The 26,026-nt window shown below is 39.3% G+C and overlaps 1 protein-coding gene and 1 long non-coding RNA gene across 15 annotated transcripts in view; one reads left to right on the forward strand and one right to left on the reverse strand.

The window, feature by feature from the left end:
• Nucleotides 1-26,026, forward strand: part of LOC117955125 (neurexin-2-like) — a 118,242-nt gene that overhangs the window by 40,965 nt on the left and 51,251 nt on the right. For 9 of the 14 annotated variants that reach the window (XM_034889325.1, XM_034889322.1, XM_034889326.1 and 6 more), the window contains 9 exons: nucleotides 6,985-7,146; nucleotides 11,417-11,846; nucleotides 12,517-12,900; nucleotides 13,628-13,831; nucleotides 17,219-17,245; nucleotides 21,667-21,786; nucleotides 21,871-22,252; nucleotides 23,964-24,154; nucleotides 24,932-25,105. In XM_034889325.1, coding sequence (XP_034745216.1) covers nucleotides 6,985-7,146; nucleotides 11,417-11,846; nucleotides 12,517-12,900; nucleotides 13,628-13,831; nucleotides 17,219-17,245; nucleotides 21,667-21,786; nucleotides 21,871-22,252; nucleotides 23,964-24,154; nucleotides 24,932-25,105 — 2,074 coding nt within the window. The remainder of the gene's footprint in view (nucleotides 1-6,984; nucleotides 7,147-11,416; nucleotides 11,847-12,516; nucleotides 12,901-13,627; nucleotides 13,832-17,218; nucleotides 17,246-21,666; nucleotides 21,787-21,870; nucleotides 22,253-23,963; nucleotides 24,155-24,931; nucleotides 25,106-26,026) is intronic. The other 5 variants (XM_034889324.1, XM_034889320.1, XM_034889321.1 and 2 more) reach the window with 1 other exon arrangement.
• Nucleotides 1,888-9,358, reverse strand: LOC117955126. Its single transcript, XR_004658967.1, has 3 exons — nucleotides 9,347-9,358; nucleotides 7,423-7,426; nucleotides 1,888-2,055 (listed from the first exon to the last, which is right to left on the reverse strand). It is a non-coding gene; the product is annotated as an uncharacterized LOC117955126 (long non-coding RNA).

Here is a 26,026-nt window from a genome sequence, read left to right on the forward strand (position 1 = left end):
TTAAAACCTTAAGGAAATTGGTCTTCTGAAAGCAAAAGGAGTTCAAGCATTTTTGTGCCTAATAAAGTGACCACTTAGTAAATGTACCTTAATCATAATGAACCTAAACGTGATGAGCTTCACCATGTGCATTGCATTTAAATGCTTGTTTTAGTTGCTAAAGTAGGACTAATTTTGTATCTAACTCTCCCATCATCACCAATATATTCTGAATCTGTCACATTAAGCTGCATATAAAGTTGCATCCTCCTCCACATCTCTTTCCTTACCCCTGCCTCCAGAAGAGCGGCAATCCAATGCTTACAACGTCACTTATGCTTTCAGAAATGCATTTGATCCCTGTGTAAATTGCTTTCCCTTCAGATAACTTACCCCACTGACATGTAGATAGGGGAAACTGTAACTCCCTAGAGAGTGCTGGTGGAACTATTTCGTTAGATCCGGTGGTGCTTTTCAGGCTAGAATTACTCCTATTACTATCCCGCCCCCATTTGTCTTGTATTCCTTTCGCACCGACCGCAGCCTTGGCAAAAGACATTATGTTTTTGAGTTTCCCATACATTTGCGACGGCATTTCTTTAAATTTGAAACAAAAGTCCACTTGGACTCAAGGATGAACTGATTAGAAGTTGAAAGTCAAATGTCCAAGATACTGTGACCTTTTGGCAGTAACTCAAAAAATCAGATGGCAATCATGACAAAATTTCACACAAATGTCAAATAGGATATAATGAGAAAATGATGACATTTTATATCCAAAAGGTCAAAGGTCAAATTCGCTGTCACGTCATAATATTCTTCAAAAAGACGTTTCTGGCCATTATTCAAACCGTAACTCAAGAACAGACAGGGAGACCATAATTCACTGAATTGGTGACAATAATCTGGAAACTGTGGTGTTGTATAGATCTGCTGTGCTGCCGGGTTGAAGATGTGGTTTTGCTGGTATTAATTGTCAGCTGATTCTTGTTGCACCATGTGACGTAGCTCTCTATCAGCCTTGCGTTGTCCTCTGTAAAAATAGTCTCTAAGTGAAGACTGCATGTCTCTTACTGGATATTAAGCACTGATATCTTACATATCAATATAGTGATAACTTCCTTTTCTCTAAAAATACACTTAATACCTTTTTATTGTATTCCTTCAAAGTCATTAGTATATAAATTATACGAGTCTGGACAGATATGGATGTAAATTTCAACTTGACTGGTTGGCAGAGGCATACAACTGTGAGGTGGTAATTCTAGTCTTTTACTATTGTGGGCAAAATGATTGTTGCTCATTCTCTGACCCTTAATAATCATACATTCACCTATTTATGGGCCTTTACTGTCCAAACTCCCACACAATACACTAGCATGCACACATATTGTCCTTAATATAGCACTCAATTCTCACTGTAACTCTTAAGCTCCACTAACATAATTAAAAAAATAAAAAAATATATAAATATATATATACATATATATATGGCACTCCTCAGATCTGGAGTTGGCCCCTAGGCGCTGTAAATGGCTGCTTACTGCTCCCATGAGGGACGGGTTAAATGCAGAGAATAAATTTTGCAACGCGTATGTGTATTTGACAATAAAGTACCCTAAAGAGATATTTCACCATTGGAAGGATGAATATATCTTTATATTGGGTCATTTATGTAGCAGAAATTTGAAATATTTTACAAAATTGTTGCTTTCTAGGCCGAGATGAAATACACCAAATCCCAGAATGCGCTTGCTTCGCTACTCAAAGAGTCCACTCCCAAGCCACGCCTACCGTTTACTGACATAGACAGCCAGTGGGGCATTCAACTCAACTCTAGTTTTATTGTCATTTCAACCATATACACAAAACAATGTTTTACCGTGGCTCAAGTGGTGTTACACATTTAACGAAACCGGCTACATTTAGTGCACACACATTTTAGGCTCTGTAAAGTTCAGCTAACGCAGTGGTAGCATTAGCGCTTGGCGTGTCGTAAACACAGAGTATAAACACAGCTGTGAATTAGCATGGAATGTAGAATGGTCGGCATTTAACAGTGACAAACTACACCAGCTGGTCCCGCTAAGGGCAGAGTCCAATACACTGTTGTTCAGCCTTGTTTCCACAAAAACAAAAACACAGCAGTCTCTGAACTCGCGATGTGTTTTTTTGAAGTTGGATGTAGTCCAGTTTGTTGTCTAATGGTCGGACACTTGCAAGCAGGATGGATCGGACAGATGATCCACCTAGCTGGAACTCCTGCGTTTCCGCTTTAGCGCACACTGCCATCATTGTCCCCTTACCCGGCTAGAGGCATCGGACAACACCGCTGGATGAGGTGCTGGTCTACCCTCAGCAGGGAAAGCTTGTGTAGGGTGTTGAGCATGACCTCTGTAATAAAGTTTCCTGCATATTCTCCGGTCTGTAACCATGTATCCCGGTAGTACACATGTGCAGCAGTTTGAATGCACATCATTGTTGTAAAAGTTTACTGCTGAAAAAAGCCAAGAGATAGCTGTAGCTTAGCTCCAAGATGGCTGATGCTCGACTCACTTCAGCTTGTTTCGGGTACAAACCCCTATGGGTGGGTTGAAAACATGTGGAACTAGCTGGCTTGTAGTTCACTGCCTCTGGGCAAAAATGCCTCGGACACGCTATACCAAGATATCTCTTCTCAGGGGGACATTAGGGAGGGAAGTCATTTGAAAATACTACCAGGTTTCTACTGATACAAAGCTTAATGCTAATCTGTGAATTATCCCTTTAATAATAATTATTAGAAACTGGTTATGCTTTTGTAGATGTTGTGGAGTGAAAGAGAAAGCTGCATCAATCCGTTTTCACTATGGATGGTAAGATTCACTGATTCACATTTGTGCGCCTACATAAAAGTGCCCCGATATAAAAAAAAGTGTACGCTAGATATAATTGGGGATACATAATTTTTAACATATTTGCATTAGTAAAATCCAAGGTATTTATATAGAATTATTAGTATAGGTCCTATGCATTTGTTTTGAAATGTGACCAATAATTTGATGTTAAGATTGATTCCTCCTCATTATGACGTTAGCGAGCGTGATGTCATGTCGTATGCATGCCAACTGCTGTGTCACAACAGTGTTCTGCCTAGTCCTGGCCTACTGTGCTGTGATTGGCTAGTTCTACTCTACTCTATTGACATTCAGTTTTAACATTTCTCAACACAACTGAGCTATTTTGACTGTCATGACTGGACTGTTTTAGGTTTACAGCACCCTGTGACTGCCAACAATAGTTAAAAAATAACATGTGTAAGCAGTTATGAAAGACCTGTTGGAAAAAGGTTTTTTCAATACTTTTATTGTTCATTAAAAAACTGCTTTCTGCTCACTGCAGAGTTAGCCTACCTTATGAAATAGCTTCAAGCACATCCATCTGCTGGCAGACAGTTATGGCTCATTACACTGTATGCTTCAGTGGCATTGTTAATCCTGAGCATTTTAAACTGTTAATTGTGTTACATATAAGTGTTATAAACGTGTAGTGTAATGTAAACTGGAGACTGACAGAGAACACTACAAAGGAATTGTTACAGGTGATTTTTAAAATTTAACTGAGATTCCTGCTTACTTAGTTGCAGTTTTTTGATTAAAACATGTAAAGTAAAAATTGCACTTTAACTAGGGTTAGGGTTATTTGCAGGTATTATTATTCTTTTATTCCTCTTCCTAAGAAATCTATGTTCCCATGCACAAAAGCTCACCAAACCTTTCTCCCACATTATTGGCTTATTGACACTAAACTTTGGAAACTTTATCTCTAGACTGTACTGAATAGTATTCAGATTTTTGACATATAAAAGAATTGAGCCTACACTGGAGTAAAACATTTTACTGCATGCAGTAATGCAAAGAAATACTTGATTTCTTCCATGTGAAACTTTTAATGTTTATGGAAAAAAATTACATTGAGAGGTCACTGTAGATTTAGTGTGCAAAATTTGTGAATTTTTATTATTTTTTTTAGAAAACTGTGTCCACACCATTGCAGTCAATGCAAAATGAAGCATCCTTAAACTTCAGGTTTTTGTTATTGGTCTTTGTGAAATTATGTTCCAGACATATCCTATGTTGTCTAAACCAATTTTATGAATTTTCTAGTGAGAAATTAATTTTTGATCGTAGTTTAAAATTCCTGCATTTTAATGCATTCTTGCCCATTGTCTACTCAATGCCCTGAAGCTAGTGGAGTCATTACCCAGATAATAGCTCTCTGAGATCAGCACTTGCCTTTAGACCCAGAGGTTGGGAGTGCAACCACCAGTGTTTTAAGGTGATTATCTTAGATCTAATCAACCATTGTGCTTTGGACACCTTTCCTGCATATTATAGATTTTTATCAGCCTGTCTGAAACAATCAGCTCATTCGATTGTGTCCTAGCTTAACATGCCACTGTGTATTCTAGCATTATGCTTTGGCCATTGGAGACACAGGTTTCTTAAAGAAGCTGTATCTCAACAAGGTTGATACTGGTTTTCAGTGTTAGAGGTTAGGTGTTCAAATCCCCTATGTACCACTTTCTAATCCACACTTAAAAATTAGGCCTGTTCCTTGGGCATGCTCAATGCATGAGCAGGAATGTCTCTGGCACTTCTGCTGGCAGAATCTTTTGTTTATTTGCTGTTTTTCTCCTCTTTTACATCCACCGCCTTTTTTCTTTTCAAAATGCTCGGCCCCAACCACTTCTGCAAAGCAGCTATGATTTAATTTATGATTTGGTTAGGAAATAAAATCAATCTCACATTGAACTGCATAGCATTATTCTTTTGCATTGTGTCAAATCTCATGGTATGGTGTTGAATCACATTGTGTGGAATCAAATCGGGTGGGATCACACTGCATCGTAATAGGGATTGAATTGTATAGTATCTGTACTTGCTTCAGATGTATTGTGGAGGAAAAAAATCTTTTAAGTCCAATTATGTGGCTTTTTCAGATAAGTTATATTCACTGTGCAGTGGAGATAGAAGTTCAATAGAAGCTATAGAATTCTCTTTGCCCAGAGTGAGTTTTCTGGCCAGAATTGCATATTGAGGTAAAGAAAACATGAGGTAATGTGTGGGCTGCTCAAGTCTCTCTGAAGACACTCAACTCACAAGTCTGTCTAAATGGATTAACATATGCTCAATAAAGTGTTTTCACAAAACAACAGGAAAGACAATATACGGATAAAACTATTGGGTAATACATTTTCTTTTACAGTATATTTAATGGATCAGGTAGTTGGTAATGCATCAACATGCATATCGCATCGCCCTCAGACCGGTGATGCACATCCCTACTTTCCAGGCATGAAAGCCCTTTGGTTTTCTTGATGTGCAGTTTCATCAACCCACGTCAAGCCCTGCCATTGTCCACTGTTCAAGCCAAAGATACCGAGGGCTTCACCACTAGATAAAAATCAATTCCTGCCAGTACCAGTGAATGGTGAGGCAGGACCTTGTTTTTTTGACCTGAAACCTGAACATACCCTGTCAACTCTTTTTTTTGTCTCTGATCCTCTTGCTTTCAACATACTAGCGATTTGACAGAGTAACCACCACAGTTTTCACAAAGTTAAGTTCCTGAGTTACAATATAAGGACTTTAAAAATAGGTCCCATATTTTAATGATTTGTTTTGTGTATGCTTACTGACACCTGGCAGCTTGATTATCATCAGTATGTTGTGAATAAGGCCACACCACTTTGTCTACCAAAGTCAAGGTCAATTCAATCTTGGGGTGGTGTATCTTTTATCCATAAATGTATCTCAGTACCTTCTTCATCTTTATCATTCCTCTCTTTTAATAGAAATCATCCCAATATTATGTGTAATTATTTTATGGAAGTAAATGTGTGCACATCCCACCTTCTGGCAGGTGCAGGACAAAGGAAAAATACTAAAGTGAAAAAAATGTAATGTCCTCAACACTACTTTAAACTCCAATATTTAATGCTAAGTCAATGTTTTGACCCTGCTGGGTCTTCTTCAGGTAAAATAACACCTGAGAAAGACCCAGCAGGCTTGCAACGTTTGTATTAAATAAGAGAGTCTGAAGCAGTGTTGCGGACATTACTTTTTTTCACTTTAATGCCAGTTCTTCCCACAACATGTCATGCTTAAATGCAACATTTTCTCCATGGAGTTTCCCAATCAATCTTAAAATGAAAATTTTTCATTAAACGTGTACAATATAAGACAACTGAAGTGTTAAGTTAAGGTGCAGGGAGGGGGGGGGGGGCTGTAAATGTTTACTGAGAGAGCAGTTTCCTCTCTCTGACATATGAATTGGTCTTTGATATTGTTGCAAATTTACTGTCCTTATTTTGACAAAAGATTTTATTTATGACATGTTATTAGAGTGAGTATAGTTAATTTATTAGCTTTTCGCAGTAGATTTTCCTTAAAATTTAATTTTCTTTTAATCATAATGAAATCATTATTTTTTTTCACCTATTACTCCACAGTGGGAGCTGTTACATTTGTGCAGGAATATGTGTCAACTGTAGGCTTATTGTCATGGCAACAAGCATATCATTTCTTCTTCTACTGTACAACCCTATTCAGTCATTTCCTTTGTCTGTCTTTATTGATAAGACTGATATGGGAATAATCTTGTTTTGTTGCCGCAAATACACAAGGAACATAGCTTGCCATCTTGATATCTTCAATTTCAAATTAAGTGAATACAATATAGCATTCATATTGATTTGGAGCCAAAATATCAGTACAAAGAATATTTATGGTATTTTTGTCTCCACTGCAATCCTGCTAATCAGAAACAGGGATCAGCTGAGATGAGTCAACCCTTTGAAGCTGATCTTGTAATTGCCTTCCAGATCTAACATTTAGGCAAGCTCAACTAGAATCAAGAAATGAGGCATGAAATAATTAGGAAATTTCTTTCTGTCTGACTTAAAATCTTTCTGTCTTGCAATTTATTTTCCCTTATATCGTCCTCTCGCAATGGCTCCTCTAGGTGACGATCTTGGTGGATGGGATTCTCACCACCACCGGCTACACTCAGGAGGACTACACCATGCTGGGCTCTGATGATCTCTTCTACATAGGAGGCAGCCTAAACACAGCCGACCTACCAGGCTCCCCGGTCGGCAACAACTTCCTGGGCTGTCTAAAAGATGTGAGTACAGTTTGACCTCGGTCCCAGCAGAGGACTGGAAACACTATCCTACCCTCCTTAGATAGCACTACCCCTTCCTATAAGCAGAGCATGTTCTGCGTATAGAAAATCAACACTCACATTCATATCGATTCTCTTGTTGTAGGGTGTTTGAAGGAGAAACATTCAGTTGCATATGCGCTGTGCAAAGCATATGCATTTATAGATTCCTCCTGGAATGTAGCACTAATATACATAAGAAACCAATGCATCTTTTTTTGATCATTCCTGAAATACCAGTCTGAACTTTTCATCACTATTTATAGACTTTTTAACTTTTTAACAATAGCCTGTACCTGTCACATTGATTTTCTTTAGCAAGCAAGCTACGATCATGTACTCAGCATCAGAAATTATTATAGACAAAGTAATGAATAATGGATAAATGCAGAATTTTGGTCTGGGCTTCCAAATGTTTAATGAAGTGAGCAATCTAATGAAAATTGAATGACATGCTTTGTGCCTTAAAAGTGAGAGAAATACTTTCCATTACCAAGGACGGATTAGAAGGAGACACAACTAAAACAGGCAGTTTTTGGAATTAAAATAGTGAAGTGGAAAGTAGCACAAGCGGCAGAGTGGCAGGTTGTTATACATTGTATATATATTTCCTTGGTGGAGTCAATATCAAGCTCAAACAAATGAGTTTTCTTCAGGCAGAAACACTTACGTCAAAGGATACAAGACCATTTATTTCATAAATGCTTATAAACTGTTATTAGGCCCTGCTCTTAATCCCCATTAAATCCAGCTGCATGGCATTCAGTGGGGAGAACAAGAACAGAACAGACATGTCACTTAGAGGATACAAAATGCACACTGACTAAGCTAGCAACAGCAGCAGCAAGTTGGAGCAAAGTATAACGAGCAGCAGCTTCTTTAGAGTATGTGTGAGAGTTTGACAGATTATAAAATCTATCAAATATACTTCTTAAAAGTAGATTCATGACTTAGTTGAACACTGTTGGAGATGTTGTGCTTGGCTTCAATGCTCTGCTTGAACTAAAATGAAAAGATTTATTTTTCAGTTTTCAGATTTTTTTCTTGGAACCCATTTGAAAAAGCACTTTGACTAATGCATCTAGTTTGTGCAGTCACATAATATATTAATGGTGGAGAACTGAAACCTTCAGACAGATGTACTTTTGTCCACAACAAGTGATGTGTGTTTCAACAAAGTTCACTCATGACACTAAAATGGAGAAGTTATTGACAAATTCTTTACATCTATGACTTTTGGCTACATTGGAACTCTACGGATGACATTGTCATTTATTCCACCACTCCGGTCCACACTGAAATATCTTGCCACCAATAAATGGATTGTAAATGAGGTTCACATTCAGCTTAACAACTATTGGAATTGAAATTTCCTGCAGTTAATCAAAGTTGCTGGAGGACAAATTCCTAATGACTTTAGTTATCCCCTGACTTTTCATCTAGCGCCACAAACAGGTTAAAATTTATTTGGTATATGCATGCCACATACCTTTTGCAGCATTAATAGAGTACATGACATCAACATTTTAAAGCACTCATGCATTAACTAAATGGTTTTTAAATTGAGTGTCTACTCTGCAATGTGACTATAGTGAAATTAAATGTAGATGTCATTTATGGACAGGTTATTGTCCCAGCACGCTGCCAATGCTGTAACCCCCACTCTGTGGGTGATGCGGCTGTGACCGGGTGGTGGTGTTTAGACCTACTACTGCTGTGCGTCGTCACACAGATGTACGGTAGGCATGCAGAGGGAGAGTATGACGGGATAAAGAGTCATGAGGATAGGATGATCAAATAGGATCAGCTCTGCCTGTAGATCCAGGAGGCCGGTTCAGAGACAGGTCAGTCTAAGCCAGAGCTCTGAGTTTGGCAATGGAGTAGAGGAACAAAGCTCTGCAGTGAATGGAAAGAATTCCAACACACATATTCATCTTAATCCATGCGGGGTGGGAAGTGAATCAAATATTTATTTTATAAGCAGTGTATCTATTTAGGGGGATATCTGTCTTAACTAAAAGTAGAGAGTCTGGGCTATGACTAATCTCCCAAGACGTGTGCCGCCCAACCACGAGTGCTGATGGGTGGGCAGACGCCATCAGGTTCATCAGGAAAAGAAAAATAATGGCCACTTTCAGACAAATGTTACAACTTCAACAACTAGCAGGTAGAGAGGAATTTGTCTTTCAACTCCACATCTCATCTGTCTGTCAAATGTGTGTGTGCCCACAGGATGTCCCACACTGCATCATTAGCTCCCTCTAATTTAATGCTTTGCTCACACGTTTAGCAGCAGAGAAGGTCTTCATTCTCAGATTATTATTTTTTGTCACCGTTTGAGCATAAAAGACATGAGGGCTTTGTCAATTAACACTAGAAGAGCTTTATTTTTGTGTTTCTGGATACTTGGTAATCCTTGTCACATACAACAGGCGTCTGGATTAGTGAAATGGGATTCCACTCTCTGTATTGTCCTTTTGGCTTGTGTAATAGCTGTGCATAGTTCACAAAGTACTTTTTTGTAGCCATCTTTGCATTTTTGTTAGATGTGGTGTTGCTTGTTGTTAACAATGTCCGTATATATCCGCCAATGCAATGTGTCTTGATTGACTGTGTTTATTTAAAAATTGCGTGTTACTCTCATTTCTCGATGGTCAGTTTCACCATCTGATTTCACTGTTTAATTAGTCACACTGAGGCAGTGTTGAGTGTGATATTGGCTTAAATTGCCTCTCAGCTCTGCTGTTAGTACTCTGCGCAGTGTGGTGTGTCACCTCAGGCAGTCGCAGAGTGGAAGATAACAGTGGGCTTGGGGTGACTTACAACTGATACAGAATGAGACAAGGATGCTGTCCCCTGCTGTGCATATTAATGAACCCAGACTGAAAGCAGAAAATCATACAAAAACCTTACAGAGAAGCCTATACAGGCCTTCTATTGAAGTATGCATTCAGTATAAACAGGTTATATTGTAATATAAGGGAATACTTAAGAAGCGTGTTGTACACGCGAGCGGCTGTGGCTCAGTGGTAGAGTTGTTGCCTGCCAATCGGAAGGTTGGTGGTTCGATCCCCGCCCCTGCAGTCATTGTCGAAGTGTCCCTGGGCAAGACACTGAACCCCGAGTTGCCCCCGGTGCTGCGCATCGGAGTGTGAATGTGTGTGAATGTTTATCTGATGAGCAGGTGGCACCTTGTACGGCAGCCCCAGCCACAGTGTATGAATGTGTGTGAATGGTGAATGTTCCCTGTAGATGTAGAAGCGCTTTGAGTAGTTAAGACTGGAAAAGCGCTATATAAATACAGCACATTTACATTTTCACCTCTCTGTTTCCTGTGATTGATCTATATTTTCAAATCAATAGCTATACAATCCTCAAAGACAAAGGGAGGTCTGTTGTACTTTGCCTGCAGCCAGAGTCTATCATCAGAGTTTTTACCACAGTTTACAGGTATTTGCATTATGAGCTCAGCAGTAAAAAATAATACTCAAGCTTATGCCCTCTTACATAAACTAAATTTGCCAATTTAAATAAAGAATTTTGTGTTGTGCTTGTGACGGATCAAGTCCACCTCTCTTCCACCCACAGCTCTTCCAGTTTACTTAGTATAAACACATAATTGTTTGTCATTTTGTAGGTGCTATATCTGTGATTCCTCCTCTCCGAATTTAATGATTATTCCGTGGTCAGACCTATTGTACGTTCCTTGGTGACTCAGCTAAATGTCTAAAATGTAAATCTTTGCATTTGCACCTCAATCTAAATGCATTTCCCAATGTCAAAACCCTTTAGCGCTTGCTGTCTTCTTGCTTTTGTTTTAGTTCCTGTAAAATGCGCTCTCAATGCATGTTAACCGAAATCAAATTATTATTCATCATCTTCATCATCAATCGCTACATGGACACACAGCACGAGTCAGGAACAATCTGAAAGAGACAGTACGATGTGCGTTGTGTCATTTTTGGTTAATTAATTAATGCATTAATTGCCTCTGCATCTTTAGCGTTAAATGAAAGGTGCCATTAGACGGAACTCTGGATATGATTATCAAGACATTTTCTATCTGAGTTCAGAGATCAGTCACTGAGTTTTCTGCTGCATGTCCTTGTTAATGCTTATGTGTCATATTGTATATATCTAATATGTATTGATGAGTAATATCCAACCTTTGCACTGAATGTATTCCTCTCACCAGCTGTCATCTCATCACAACATCTCTCTCACTTATTAGGTGGTCTACAAGAATAATGAGTTTAGACTGGAGCTGTCACGACTGGCTGAACAGCGAGACCCAAAGATCAGTATCCATGGTGACCTGATATTCAGCTGCGAGGATGTGGAAGCCCTGGAGCCGGTCACTTTTGACACACCGTCTGCCTACTTGACATTGCCCAGGTGGAACACAAAGAAGACAGGCGCCATATCTTTTGACTTTCGCACCACAGAGCCCATCGGCCTGCTGCTGTTCAGCCATGGCAGTCTGCAGGGCGTACAGCCCGACAGGAAGCCCAGGGCTGACTTCTTCGCCATGGAGCTGCTGGATGGATTTCTGTACCTGGTCATGGATATGGGCTCTGGCAGCATCAAAATGAAAGCCAGTAACAAGAGGCTCGATGATGGCGAGTGGTGCCATGTTGACTTCCAGAGGAGAGGGCGCAATGGTAAGAGAATTGTGTATTTGTGAAGGCAGGGGGAGCCTTCTGTCTGCTTCTGTTACTGTGTTTCTCCAGTTTTAGCTGTGGAGCAGAAAAGGTTCCAAGCTGTGAAACCGCCATATGCCAGCATGGATCCAGTCACATTGGCACGCTCTTTCTTTTTATTCACTGCAGTGAAACTTGCATGCATATGAGGTTTAAATTGCAATGATATTTTCAGTTGCTATAATCTATGTTTGACATTTAGAAATCGGTGTTAACCTATTTCACAAGTGGCCAATTACACAGTCACCCACCTCAAATTGAGCTGTATTAGTACAATCCAAATGTCTGCCTTATTAGTAGAAGCCAAAATACAATTAGTTCCTTCTATTTTTTCCTGTACATTTCTATAAATACATATCCGTCCTTCTCTAGCAGGGTAATATGTCAGTCTTCACTTTTCTAGAGTAAGTTTTGGTTTTAGCTCCTGCTTTTGCTCACAAACACGACTCCCAAGGAATGGCAGTACAGTTTCTTAATTCATACTCTTTATAAACAAGCAGAGACTAAAGCCCACTTCCTCCATCTCACAGTTTGTTCTCCCTTCTCACGTAGCACAACCCACACACACACCTGTCTTCATTTTCAAAAAAACATTGTGTAAGTACAAATTGACTCACTGCCCGCCCTACAGGCTTCATCTCGGTGAACAGCCAGAGCATCCCCTTTTCTGCTAATGAAGGCAGTGAAATCCTTGACCTAGACGGGGATATGTATCTTGGAGGTTTACCTGAGGATCGGCAAGCGCTAATGCTCCCCCCTGAGGTATGGAGTGCCTCCCTCAGCCTTGGCTACGTGGGCTGTGTGAGGGACCTCTTCATTGACGGACAGAGTCGTAACCTGTGGAGACTGGCAGAGGTTCAGAGCGCCACGGGTGTCAGCAATTTCTGCACCAGAGAGACTCATGTCAGGTGTGCAAGAGACACATGTGCCAACGGTGGACACTGCAGAGAAGGCTGGAACCGCCACATTTGTGACTGCAATGGTACCGGCTACCTAGGTCCCAGCTGTGAGAAGGGTAAGAGTTTCTGACATAGATGGTAGTGGCTAGGAACGATAAGTAATTTTAAAATGCTGCTGCAAGGCTTTTAGAACCAGTATTTAATTTATAAGCTGTGTAGTGGCTGCAATGTGCCTGCACAGATGGGAAAAAATTTAGAAAAAGAATATTCATCATCTGGCCTTAATGCTCCATCCAGCCAAACAATAATAATTAAATTTACAATTGCAGTATGATATTTATTTAGTTTTTAATGCATAGTAAATTACAGTATTTTCCTACAGAATAGGGATTTATTAATTAATTATCATGAGGTTGCCAGTGCAATGTGTGGTTCATTAGAAAAGCAGTGCTAGCTGTGCTGAGTGATTCAGCCTGAGTCACTCTGCATTTACCATGCAGATGGTTTTCCCACAGAGAGGCCAAATTACACAGATCCATTGGCAGCTAATAGTATGAGGGCTATATGAAAATCCCCCTTGTATTGCACTGTGATGGGTATAAATCCTTCAGAATTTTGATTGCTGTTGCTGTAATCTCACCACTGTCTTCGCATGCTCCAGGCTTTTTCTGCCATCTGGTGCGATTGATGAAAACTGCAATCTGAAATTATATCATGCCGTTTTTCAGATGAGCTTAAATTCAGGCTTCATGCCATAAATGCCACTTTGCGTTTTTAATTTATTGGTGTGATTTCCTTTGGGGTTCAATGTCTGCTAACCTGTCCTCTTCCTGAAATCCATAGAGGCCACCATGGTGAGCTACGATGGCAGCATGTATCTCAAGGTGGTGCTGCCAAGGACGCTACACACAGAGGCCGAGGATGTGTCCCTCCGCTTCATGTCCCAGAGGGCCTTTGGCCTGCTGATGGCCACCACCTCTCAGCAGTCAGCGGACACCCTGCGTCTGGAGCTGGACGGAGGCGGAGTGAAACTCACTGTGAACCTGGGTAATGCTGCTGCGACAAATGCGAGCAGATAATACCGGTTGACTTTTTAGGCCATGTCACTTAGTTAGAGTTTTCATGATATTAGTTCTCAGACTCTACCACATCCATCTTCATACACACTAACTATAGTTGCTTAAAAACTACATCAAGAGATATGTGGTGGTTGTGTCAGATTTATTCAGTGTAGTTATACGTTTATAAATACAGTATATACAAACGTACAAACTCAACCCACATTCAAAATCTGAATAAAAATAAAAAAGACAACAACCACAAAAGCCAGACTAACCAAAGATAAATTCAACGATATGTCAGCCTATATCATAAAAAAGCATATGGCTAAGGATACCAAACTGGGTGTCACACAGTAGGGACTTTAGCTATCTAACAGGAGAGTTAAGGTGTCTAATAATTGGGCCCCAGGTACTCTCAAACTTCTCATGAAAACCATGTGTGTTGCTTCGAAGCTTCTCAAGATGTATCTCTGAGACTCCCTAAACCATCTGGAGAAACAAGAAGTGCGGATAGCCTTCTATTCCTTGAGGATTATCCTCTTTGTTACTAGCATACCAAACATAAGGATCTGCTGTACAGTATGTGGGAGTGCAAGAGAAGCTTTGGAACAACAGAACAAGGCTATTAGTGCATCAGGCTCAATCTGTTTACTAGGGACATTGTGTTTAGAAGTCTATTGGTCTTACCACTACACCAAAATTAATACTATAAATTAATACTATAAATATTACAATTTGGCTGCCGGGAAACCCAAAATAACAGTGGCTTGCATCAGTTTACACACCCATGCTTAAGTTGATTAAAAAGAGGAATACAAACAATATCTTGAAACAATATAATGAAAATTGATTATAATGCCTTAATTTAAATAAAAGGAAAATCCAACCTTTTAAGGACACAAATTTTGTGAAGGAATAATGTATTGTGAATAAATAAATGTTCTTGCTTAAAATACAGGGGGCATAAGTTTACATTCCACACATGTTAAATTCCCATAGAGGCAGGTACGTTTTTATTTTTAAAGGCCAGTTACTTCATTGATCGAGGATACTATGCATCCTGATAAAGTTGGCCTTTGGAATTAAAATAACCCCCCCATCATCACATGCCCTTCACTACAAATACAGATTGTCATGGTGTTATTTCAGTCAGCTTAACAGCTGGTTTGATTTGCATTGAGAGATGATTTTATGGAAAGTTCCTCATGCATATCTCAATGTATGGTGAAGGGTATGTGATGATGGGGGGGTTATTGTAATTCCAAAGGCCAAGGGAACTTTATCAGGATGCATAGTATCCTGGATCCATGAAGTAACTGGCCTTTAAAAATAAAAGTCTATGGGAATTTAACATAGGGGTGTGTATACTTATGCAGCCTGTAGTTTAAGGAAGAGCATGTATTTATTTACAATACATTATTCATTCACAAAGAAAATTGGTTTCCTTAAAAGGTTGGATTTTCCTAAATAGTTTTGATTAAGGCATTAAGATCAATTTCCAAAAGATGCTTTTTATTCCTTTTTTTAGTCAACTTTAGCATGGGTGTGTAAACTTATGCAAGCCACTGTATATATTTGTACAGTAAGTGAATTATCACCATATCATATAAAATTCTAATATATTAGCAAACTGAACAACTGATCTGAAACATAAAGAATGCTGTATCTAAAATAAAAAACATTTTTTTGAAGAAGTAATTTTCTAACACAAAAAGCGATGAAAAACTCAAGGGGTTTAATGCCTTTTTAAGCAACTACAGGTGTGTATGTATATTCTACCTTTTACTCTCTCTTTCTTTCTCTCTCTCTCTCTCTCTGTCTCTCTCTCTTCCTCACTCCCTCCTTCTGTCTCTCCTCAGTTCATCCAGGGGTCAGGTCCCATCTGACCGTCTCAGCTCTTTCAGCCCTTCAATGGCTTGTCTGCAGTTCAAGGAGAAGGCAGTCAGAGACCAGACCCGTCATTACGCTGATATATTACCACTTAGATTGCTCACACCGTAGAAGTGACCATTGTAGTAGTATCCTCCCCTCACATTTACCGGCCTGTCCAGTTTAGAGTGTGCTTCACTGAGCAGAGGGCGCCAGTGATGGAGTAACACTCCCACACGTATGCACACTTGCAGCAGAAAGTCACTCTGGTCTCTGGCTGTCTGTATCCACTGCTCTGTGATGGTTGACAGCTTGAGAGCACTCCTCAGCAGCCACATGACACCATGTACAGTTGGATGAATTGGTTTAATTATTCAGAACATGCAAATTATGAGTGGGTGATTCCATTTTAAGGCTGAACGTGAATATTGCAGATGGATTTAGAAGGCATTAGCTGTTGACCTGAGAAAATGTTAGCAAAGCTTCACAATTGTGCCGGTGTCCTTATTTTCACAGTGTAAGGTTCAATGTGGCTGCAGGTTGTGCAAATCGCCCTTTTCCTCCGTATTTAACTTAGAGCAAATGGTACCATGGATACAGGATCATTTCAGTTAACAGTATTTTTAGTTCAAAAGTGAAGACAGATCAAGGTTTGGGTTTTTCAGTAGAGGTGCATTGGTACTAGACATATTAAAATACAGATTCATGACCTTCTCAATAGCATTCAGTGAAATAAATCAATCCCATTATTGTCTGCATCACTTATGATTGCATGTAGATTGTCCTAAACAGAAATAATAAGAGGCTTTACATGTTAAAAAGAGAAGAAAAAAAAACTGAGATGATTAGATCTAACAGGAAATTAGATTTATTGCAAATTCTTCATAATCCCGGTAATTGCTCTAATTTAATTATTGTACAGTAGCCACTCTCACCCGTTCTTTGAAGTAAATTCTTTATAATCCTTTGGGTGATAAGCTTTAAGATGCTCTGTTTGGTTTCACGTGTTGACATCTTTTAACAAATCCAGCACCTGTTCAATTTTTGTAATCTGTTTTGAACAATTTCCCTCGGAGCGGAACATGTCCGCTGTATTACCCCAAAGCATGCAACAGTAAAACTATCAGTCACGGAATCTGAAACAGTCAAATTCTTTTGCAGGAACCTGAATGTAATAATGACGCTAAAAATAATACTGGTGCACTTCCACTTTTACGGTCAATAAAACTCTTATTGATCCCAACTTTGATCTGGTCTATTGTACTTCCAGCAGTGCCAGACACATGCTGAGCTTTTTCTTCCACTCACTGGTCCTTTTTCTGATGTTATGTACACTACAGGGAGGAAAGTGGCGGTTTAGACTCTCGAGACTGTCCCCGGATGGTGGGCTCTGAAAAACACTGAATTGTCTGCAGAATGTACCTTGAAGGATGTGAAATATTCTCCTCTTTTGTGCTGTTCTTTTTTTCTTTTAATCTCACCATCTCACTCTCTCTCTCACCAGATTGTATCAGGATAGACTGTAATCTCAGTAAGTGTCTCCTATGATTATTTACTGTATCATGATTTAGAGAACATGCACTGTGGTGTAATCATGTGGCTCTTGCTCTATTCCCTTATGAAACACAAATCCTTGTGTTTACCGTTTACAAGAAGAAGACTTCACTGTGCGGTTAAATATAATTGGATATTTTTGCTCTACTCTCATGCAATCCACATTTATAGTTACCATTTAAACAACACATTTTCTTAATAATCACTGGTGTAGTGGTTGTTAATAAGGTGGGTTTACTAATAGGAAGATGGAGGCGGAAGTGGGCTTACTCGCCTACATATTCCAGTTTTTTTTGGCTGGAACAAGAGGTGGGTATACCCCGTATACCTGTGTATAACCTCCACTACACCACTGGTTATACTCTTGTCATGAAATGTAGCTTGATATGACATACGGTAGCCTGTTGTTGTGCTGCTACTGAGTCTGCCATTTATTTGCTTTCAACTAATTTGCTAACATGGCTGATTGGGCACAGTTCAAGTACAATCAACAATTATTTGCAGTGAGAAAAGCAGCTCTTAGCCTCAATTTAAAGGGAGGGGGGGGGGGGGATTTGATTTCTTACTACATCATCACACTGCTGTGGCAGAGCTGAAATTGAATTAAAGGTTAGCCTGATATTTGATCCACTGATTTAATAGGAAACATGAAAAAAAAATTGCCTAAATTTTGAAATATGTTCGAGAGAGTACATTTTGTTGTAGGCTTCCCCTTGCAGAAGAGTTCATGTAGTGGAACATATATTCTTTATCTATATTAAATCAACAGATGCCAGTTTTTATGGCAGAATTTGAGTATATTAAGTGTCTGAATCTATCTACTCAGTCATACATCAAAAGACACTTGCTATTTCATTTTGTGATACATATATCACATATACCATATGTGCTATAAAATGCATAATAACCAAGCTGGCTAAATGGACTGTATGAAATGTCTGAAATCCATCAACATGAGAAATTACTTTAAAAAAATGACTGCCAACATGACGGCAAATCATGAAATACATTTTCATGAATCATGGGGTATTTAAATAAGCGCACATAATTCCATTAATTAAAAGGCAGATAAATGCCAAAGGCAGATCTTCCTCTGTACCAACAGAATTGATTTGTTTGGTATTCTATCCTCTTGTGTAATGGAGTGGTACTCTAGGGTTTTACCACAATGCTGTTTGAATTTATTATTTAGATTGTCGCTCACACCTGATATTGAGAGACAGGTAATTTAAGTTTTGGTTCAGACTACAGCAGTGGGAGAAAGAGATAAAAGCTATTGGCAGTGGAGAGGTGAACGGCTCTCTGATATATATCATCCATTACAGAGGAAGCTTATGAATGCTTATAAAAGTTATCACTATAATCGGGTGCCGGCTGAAAGCTCGTTTCCACCCCTCATGTATGAATAATTCCTGGATTATCTGAAATAAAATGTTTAACTGTCAATGATTTGTAGCCTGAATAAAAGTTATTATATTGTATTTATGCTCACCTGAGATGAAAGAAGCCCATTGCAACAACTGTTTATGTACTCTCAAACATATTTTAACATTTAAGCATGTACAATAGAAAAATCAATAACCTGTAGCCTGTGCTGTAATTTTGTTTCATGCTGATTTATTGATCTGGGATGCTAATTTACTGGCTATAAAGCAAAGGGTGGCACTGTTACTGTTACAACAGATTTACAGCGCATATGTGAGCCTAAGCAGCAGTCAACTATATTGAATGGATTACATTGTTTTTCTCTGATCGAGGTGAGTAGTGTGTGTGCATTCATGAGTGTGCGGTTGGTCAGACACGAATGAGGTGTGCACTGTCTCTGAAAACCAGTCCCAATGATCCACCTGCAGAATTCTTTGCACTCAATAGAAAGTAAAATATGCAGATAAATAATTCTGTAAATACCGAAGAGAATATGTTGAACATGGCTTATTAAAAGAAGCTGTAAATCCTTAATTGTGTTAGATATATGCCCAAGAAAAAACCCTCTCTGCCAGCAGATGGCATTGTACCATCATGCACTGTCCATGGAAAATATGTACTGTATGAGCATTTCTGTATATGTGCTAAAAGAATCATCTTCCTGATCTATTATGCTGTATATATGCTACACCAGTGACCTCTGACGATTTTAATACTGCAGATGAGATGATGGGTGGCTTTTTAATGCATTTTATGGTTGATATTAGAAAATGGAGCCAAATTTTAAATTGCGGTACTATCTGCCTACATGATTTAAGCGATCATGATTTAGTGAGCGCTATCATTGGGGAGAATTACAGTTAGACTCAATGTGAATTTTAAATATCCTGGTTTCGACTACCTTTAAAGATTGTCTTACAACTTGATTCAGATTTCTTAGGTTCTTGCCAGTGTGGCTTATTTCGGAAGGAATCAAATAGACAGCCCATCTGCAGCTGCTGCTTCTGGGAAGCTGTCAGTGGGAGGGTAATAGTTGCAATGCTCTTGATTAATTCTCTGCAATATGGAGAATAATGTTATACAACACACTTTTGAAATGAGGCATTTGTCCTACAAAATCTAGCTTTGATTAAGACGCACATCCTGCGTTTAAAGTCTTGGCTCGCATAATGCTAACCTGTATATCTGCATCATGCCTCTGAAATTACCCTTGTTTGAGAATATGAATCAAAATTTTTTTTTAACTCCGGATCAAACTGGACAAAATTGGCCCTTTACTGTCCGGCTTGCTCTCAAGCCTCTGGAAGCTGAGGTTGAGAAGAGAAGGCACTTTGAAAGGAGCCCACATTTCAAAGGATTTACAGTCAGATGTCCATGTGAATACATATTATATTCCATCATTTTGCTATCCACTGCAGTGTTTGCGATGGATCACTATCACTTATGTGAAACGCACGCTGCACATTCAGTTTTACTATGTGTGCTTTGTTTTTATTTACTGAGACAACATTCTTTATGACCCCACTTCCAAATCAAATACTATGACAATAAAGGATAGTCAATAGTTTGTGCTACGTCAATTTACCATTGATGCAACACATACAAAGATAACCTCTTTTCGATTATGCACATTTTCCATCCTTGTGAAAACCTGGAAACTACATACACACAATGCAACTCAACAGCCAACACTTTGGTCGGATTTGAGGTATGTTATGCTAGCAGCTGTAAACGTAGCCTCAAGCGGAGATGAGGAGCAGGCTTGCAAAGGTCTTGTCACTTCTTTCTAATTCCACACTCCCAGATGTTATTTTCTCTTTTTTTGTCCTTAGCACCAATTGACACTGACTCAAGTGACATCCCTTGAGGCAAATTATCAGACTTTACATAGATTCCTCTGGAGCAGGATTTATACAGCTTTTTCACATTGAACTTGCCCAGAACCAACATCAGGAACTGACATTAGATAGCAGGAAAGCTCCTTTCTGAGAAGCACAGATAAGATGAATAGTCCCCACTATCTATTTTTCATTACAGCAAACCTTGTTAGAACCTCTGTTTTCATGGCGGAGATTTACAAGATAAACATTTCTGTTTTTGTGTTAGACATGACTCTAGCAAATGGTTTGTTTTTCATTATCCAAGTAAATCCCTCAAATAAAGAGGGAGCAGGATTTGATGCAATTGATCCGTCTGGTGTGTGTTGTCAATATACAGCAGGTGGATGGTGGTATCATGCGGTGTGCTGCAAAGACACTTGATATGCAGCCCTAGACAAAGTCTCCAGTCACCGTTTTTTATTTCCCTCAGGATGAAACAGTGCAGTGTTCAGAAACCAGTTGATGTCTTCCATTTATTGCCCTCTGTACGTCCCCTGTAATTCTCCTACACCCTGAGCTCAATTAGACAGACAAACCCCTAAAGGCGCAGTCAGCTTAGGCATGGCCAATTAGTTTCCCAAGCGATGTCAGAACTCCTTTGAACTGCCGTGTCGGCCTGTTGCACAGGCCCTGATTCGGGATGACGGTGCTGCAGTTCCGAGCTTCTGCACTGTGACCTATTTTGAAACGAGTGAAAAAAGACACGGGATAGTGCAGAAATCCTGAAACGTAAAGCTGTATGTTTGAACCAAGTCTATAGATACCTACCCAGGAGAGATGAATCAAATCACCCTATAAATAAAAAGCACGCATCTTTCTTTCACTACAAAAATAATTTTGCACAAATTATTCGACCATTCAACCTGCAGAATAAAAGCTACTACTGCAGTTTCTTTGTTTCATTCCCTGACCTCTTCCGCTGTTTATTGAGTGAGCGCAAAGTATTGGTTGCAGGTGAATGTTGACGGCTGCATGTGTGTGAGTGGTTCTGCAAGTCATTGATTGCATGTACCCTAAGGAAAGAGAGCTTCATGTTCGGATGTATACTGAGCTGATGTGGTATGATTGTCAATTGACGATTTCCTCCTCTTAGGCAAGGGACCAGAAGTGCTCCTGGTAGGCGAGAAGCTGAATGACAATGAGTGGCACACAGTGAAGGTGTTGCGGCGTGGGAAGAATTTGCAGCTCTCTGTGGACAATGTGACTGTGGAAGGTATACAGAAAGGAGGTGTATTATTGCTGACAATGAAGATATTGAAAGGCATTTGAAATCTAAACTGCATGTTTTATTCCTTAGGCCACATGAAGGGTGCCCATACCCGCCTGGAATTTAGTAACATTGAGACGGGGGTCATGACAGAGCGGCGTTTCATCTCTGTGATGCCTTCCAACTTCATCGGCCATCTGCAAGCTCTCTCCTTCAACGGGATGCTCTATCTGGACCAGTGCAAGAACGGAGACATCTCTTACTGCGAGCTAAATGCTCGATTCGGCATGAGGCACATAGTGGCCAATCCTGTGACCTTTCTATCGCAAGCCAGCTACTTAGCCTTCTCCACCTTGCAGGCCTACGCCTCCATGCACCTTTTCTTTCAGTTCAAGACCACCAGTCCTGATGGCCTGATACTTTTCAACTCTGGAGATGGTAGTGACTTCATCGTTGTGGAGCTGGTCAAAGGGTAAGTGCTTTTTGGACTGAGCTGTAATGTACATGGAGGCTTGTGCTGAGGAAAGATTGAAGGGGCTATTTGGGACAGGAACGCATCCCACTTCTGGGATTGTTCGTTGCCGCTGGAAATGTTGCTGTATGTCCTTCTTTTTGGCCGGATGTCCATTGCCTTGCGCTGTCTTCGTGTTGGAATTGAGAGGCATTGTGGCTCCAGACCTTACTTCGCAGCACAGCGGAGGAAGGTCTGCCCAAGTGAGATTATGCAAAGCACATAAATAATGCTTTTTCTACTTTTCTTCTTTATTGGGCTAAAATTACTTAATTATTCAATCAATCAGCCTGCAGCAGTGTAGAGACACACAAATAGCTTTAAAAGCATTTGTTCATCACAAATAACTGTGTCAAAGTGAGACAAGCTGTTTGAGGAAGCATGAGCGCAAAAACAATAGCCGCCATTACCAAATTAGTACGGGTTTTAGTGTTGCACTCAGACCTACTCAAAATCAGTTGGCAACTAATATGTTGGGAATGTTTTATTAATTGTAGATAATTTCCGTGACAGAGAGAATAGCAGAGAAATGTTTGAAAAAGAGAGCTAGCAAAGCAGCAATTGAGGTCAAACCTTGTACATACAATATCCCAACAAGCAATCAGTCAGCAGGAGGCCTTGTTCAGTGCTGGAGCCAGCAGCCGAAGCTTACACAGACAAAAACTTCTGTCATGGTTTTCAGGAGGGGAGGGCACCTCACGGTTCTATTCGATTCTGATTCAGAGGCCATCGATTTGATTCTAAACCGATTATTGATCAATCACGGTTGAACTAATTTTTTTAATGTACATTTCCAGTTTGTTACATTTTGACATATACAGTATTCATCAAACACAAGTTTTGATGGAATGTTTTTTCTCCTGAGGTTTTTATTTTGTAGTTGTTCCATGCTTAAGCCTTAAACATGCTTGCAAAAGTCCCCTTCTCTCACAGTAATCTTCCAAGTCAGAGGCTCAGTCATGTTTAAAAGTAAAGAATTGGCTTCTTACAACATCAAACATGAGGTGGTCGGATGTAATGTGATAAAGTAGAACAGCCTTTATGTGTTTTGCCCAACTATTTTATGTATTTCTTATTAGATAACGTGTATATATACAATACAAAACTTGTTCTGTTTTCCTTTGTGGCCTCTTTTGTGTTTATTTCTGTACTCTTGCTTAAACTCTAAGTTGTTTTCACTTATCCCATCCTCTTTCAGTCACTCTGTTTTCTGATTTGTACAAACCTGGAGACAGTAACTTAAATAAAAATCAACACATTTTTTATCAAAAAATAATTGATTATTAACTTATCAGAATCAATTATCGAATAGTTCTAGAGAGAATCACGATGCATCTAAGAATTTTTTTTCCACCTCTAGTTTTCAGGCTGCTCAATGTAAAGTGTGGAGTGAAGCAGCTTTGTCATGGATGCTGCTTAAAACTTTGATTCAAACAAGTTTAGTTTTTACTCATCAAATCTAATTTCAACATGATGATTTGTCTTAATCCTTGCCACATGCGTTTACATTCATTCACTGTTATTTACTTGTACATCAACAAAGAATTTGTCTGACTTTGAGCCCCCACAGTGGTTATACTGCAAAATACACTATAATCACATAACAGCCGGTATGCAAAGAAAAGATATTGCATATGAAATACTGAATGTAAACATCTGCGTTGTCTTGTAGGTACATTCATTATGTTTTTGACTTGGGAAATGGACCGTCGCTAATGAAAGGAAACTCCGACAAGCCACTTAATGACAACCAGTGGCACAATGTGGTGATCTCCCGTGACAACAACAATGTGCACATCCTAAAGATTGATTCACGAACTGTCACCCAACACGCCAATGGAGCCCGCAACCTGGATTTAAAAGGTAACATACCTGAACATTTGTAAGTATTTTATGGGACAGAATGAATGCTTGCTAACACAGAGCATTCAGTTTTTTAATGTTGGTTCTGTACGATTTTGCATTGTCAACCAATCATATTCCAACTCTAAAATGTGCATTCAAATTATTATTAATAATAATAATAACAACAACAATATCTATATATTTTGTTTTGAAGGGGATGATTATAATATTTAACGACAAATATTACGTTTTTTAAGATAAATATTAATAATCATTTGTTGATTTTGTTCTTATATTGCTCTATATTTCTCCAAGACTAAATCATATCATATAATCTGAAGCCAGAAAACAGAAGTTTATGGCGACAATGTCAGACATGTTGAAATTGAATTATATGTTTTTTATTGATGCCACTGGGCGGTATTAATAAAATGTTTGTCTTTCACATACATGAGGGGGGGGAGAATATTAGAAACACCTCTGAATATAATGCAGCCAGGTCCCCCAGCAACCATGACCTCAGTGCTAAAACACATACTTGATTGAACACCTTGATGACAGCCACACAAATTGAACATTATATGCATCTTAAAAGTAAACTTTGTAGCAAAACAATTTACAGATACATACAAGATACTAATTAATAAAGTGCATACTGTATGCTCATGTTTGCACTCTACCCTTTACCATGTGCATTGTCTGTGGAGCCAGCCTATATTTCAGAACATACACCAACACATACTTGGTTCTGGCAAATTAAGTGGTTTTCTCTTGACCAACCCCTGTATCTAACAGGGGAGTTGTACATCGGTGGTGTTGGAAAGAGCATGTACAGCAGCCTGCCTAGATTAATTGCATCCCGGGAAGGATACCAGGGCTGCCTGGCATCCGTGGACTTAAACGGAAGACTCCCTGACCTGCTTGCTGATGCTCTTCACAAGGTGGGAGATGTGGAGCACGGTTGCGGAGGTGAGGCCAGGAACACACTGGGAAGCATTAATCATTCCTGTAATCTGATTTCCTTGTAGTGGAGCAGAGTGAAATTGAAGTAAACCTGAATGACTGCTCACTGAAAACTAATTACACCCAATTTGTCATGGTATTAAACAGCTTTGTTATATGCTCCATTACGATTGGCCGGTGAACCCATTCTGTGGTTTTATAATTTCTGATAATACACACTAACATGTAATACGTTCAGTCTGTAGTCAAGTCCAGCTGGTTTTGTTGAGTGCTAATCAAACAAGCACTCAGTAAAGTACAGTGTTATGCCAAGTCTCAATCATATCATATAATCTCCCCAGGCAGCCATTGCTTTTTGGTATATAAGTATGCCTAAAGTTTGGCTTGAAGGGGAAACTTGGGTAAAAGTCAGAGTCTCCAAAATCAATAGATGTCTTCCTCTTTGGAGCATGACTGAACAAAGTCAGTTTTACACCAGTATGAGTTATCGGTAAGGAGATTTGATGACTAGCATATGTTTGTTGCCTGATGGTGGGGCTTAGGGTCTCCAAAATGTTTACACTAAATTATTAATTCTTGAGTGAAGTTAGTGAGTTTGGTTTTAAGAGAACACGGTGTCAGATCATCCGGCAAACTGTTCCATTCTTTAGGCGCATAAATATTGAATGCCTCTCACTGGTCTTTTAAAGTGCTCTCGGCAATCACTTTGTGATTGTGCAGATTTTTTTAGATTTTTTTTAGATAAAGCTGTCAAAGTGAAACAGAGAGAGGAAGTCAATCATCACATTACCTCTGATGTTTTGTAGATGGAATTCGTAATCAGTAATCAGTTGCATCACATAATAGATGGTTTAACAGCTGTCTTAATTCTCTTGTTTTAAATTACTATGATCTTGCTGAACATCCTCATATATATATATATATATA

Source organism: Etheostoma cragini, chromosome 13, assembly GCF_013103735.1.
Source record: "Etheostoma cragini isolate CJK2018 chromosome 13, CSU_Ecrag_1.0, whole genome shotgun sequence".
NCBI lineage: Eukaryota > Metazoa > Chordata > Actinopteri > Perciformes > Percidae > Etheostoma > Etheostoma cragini.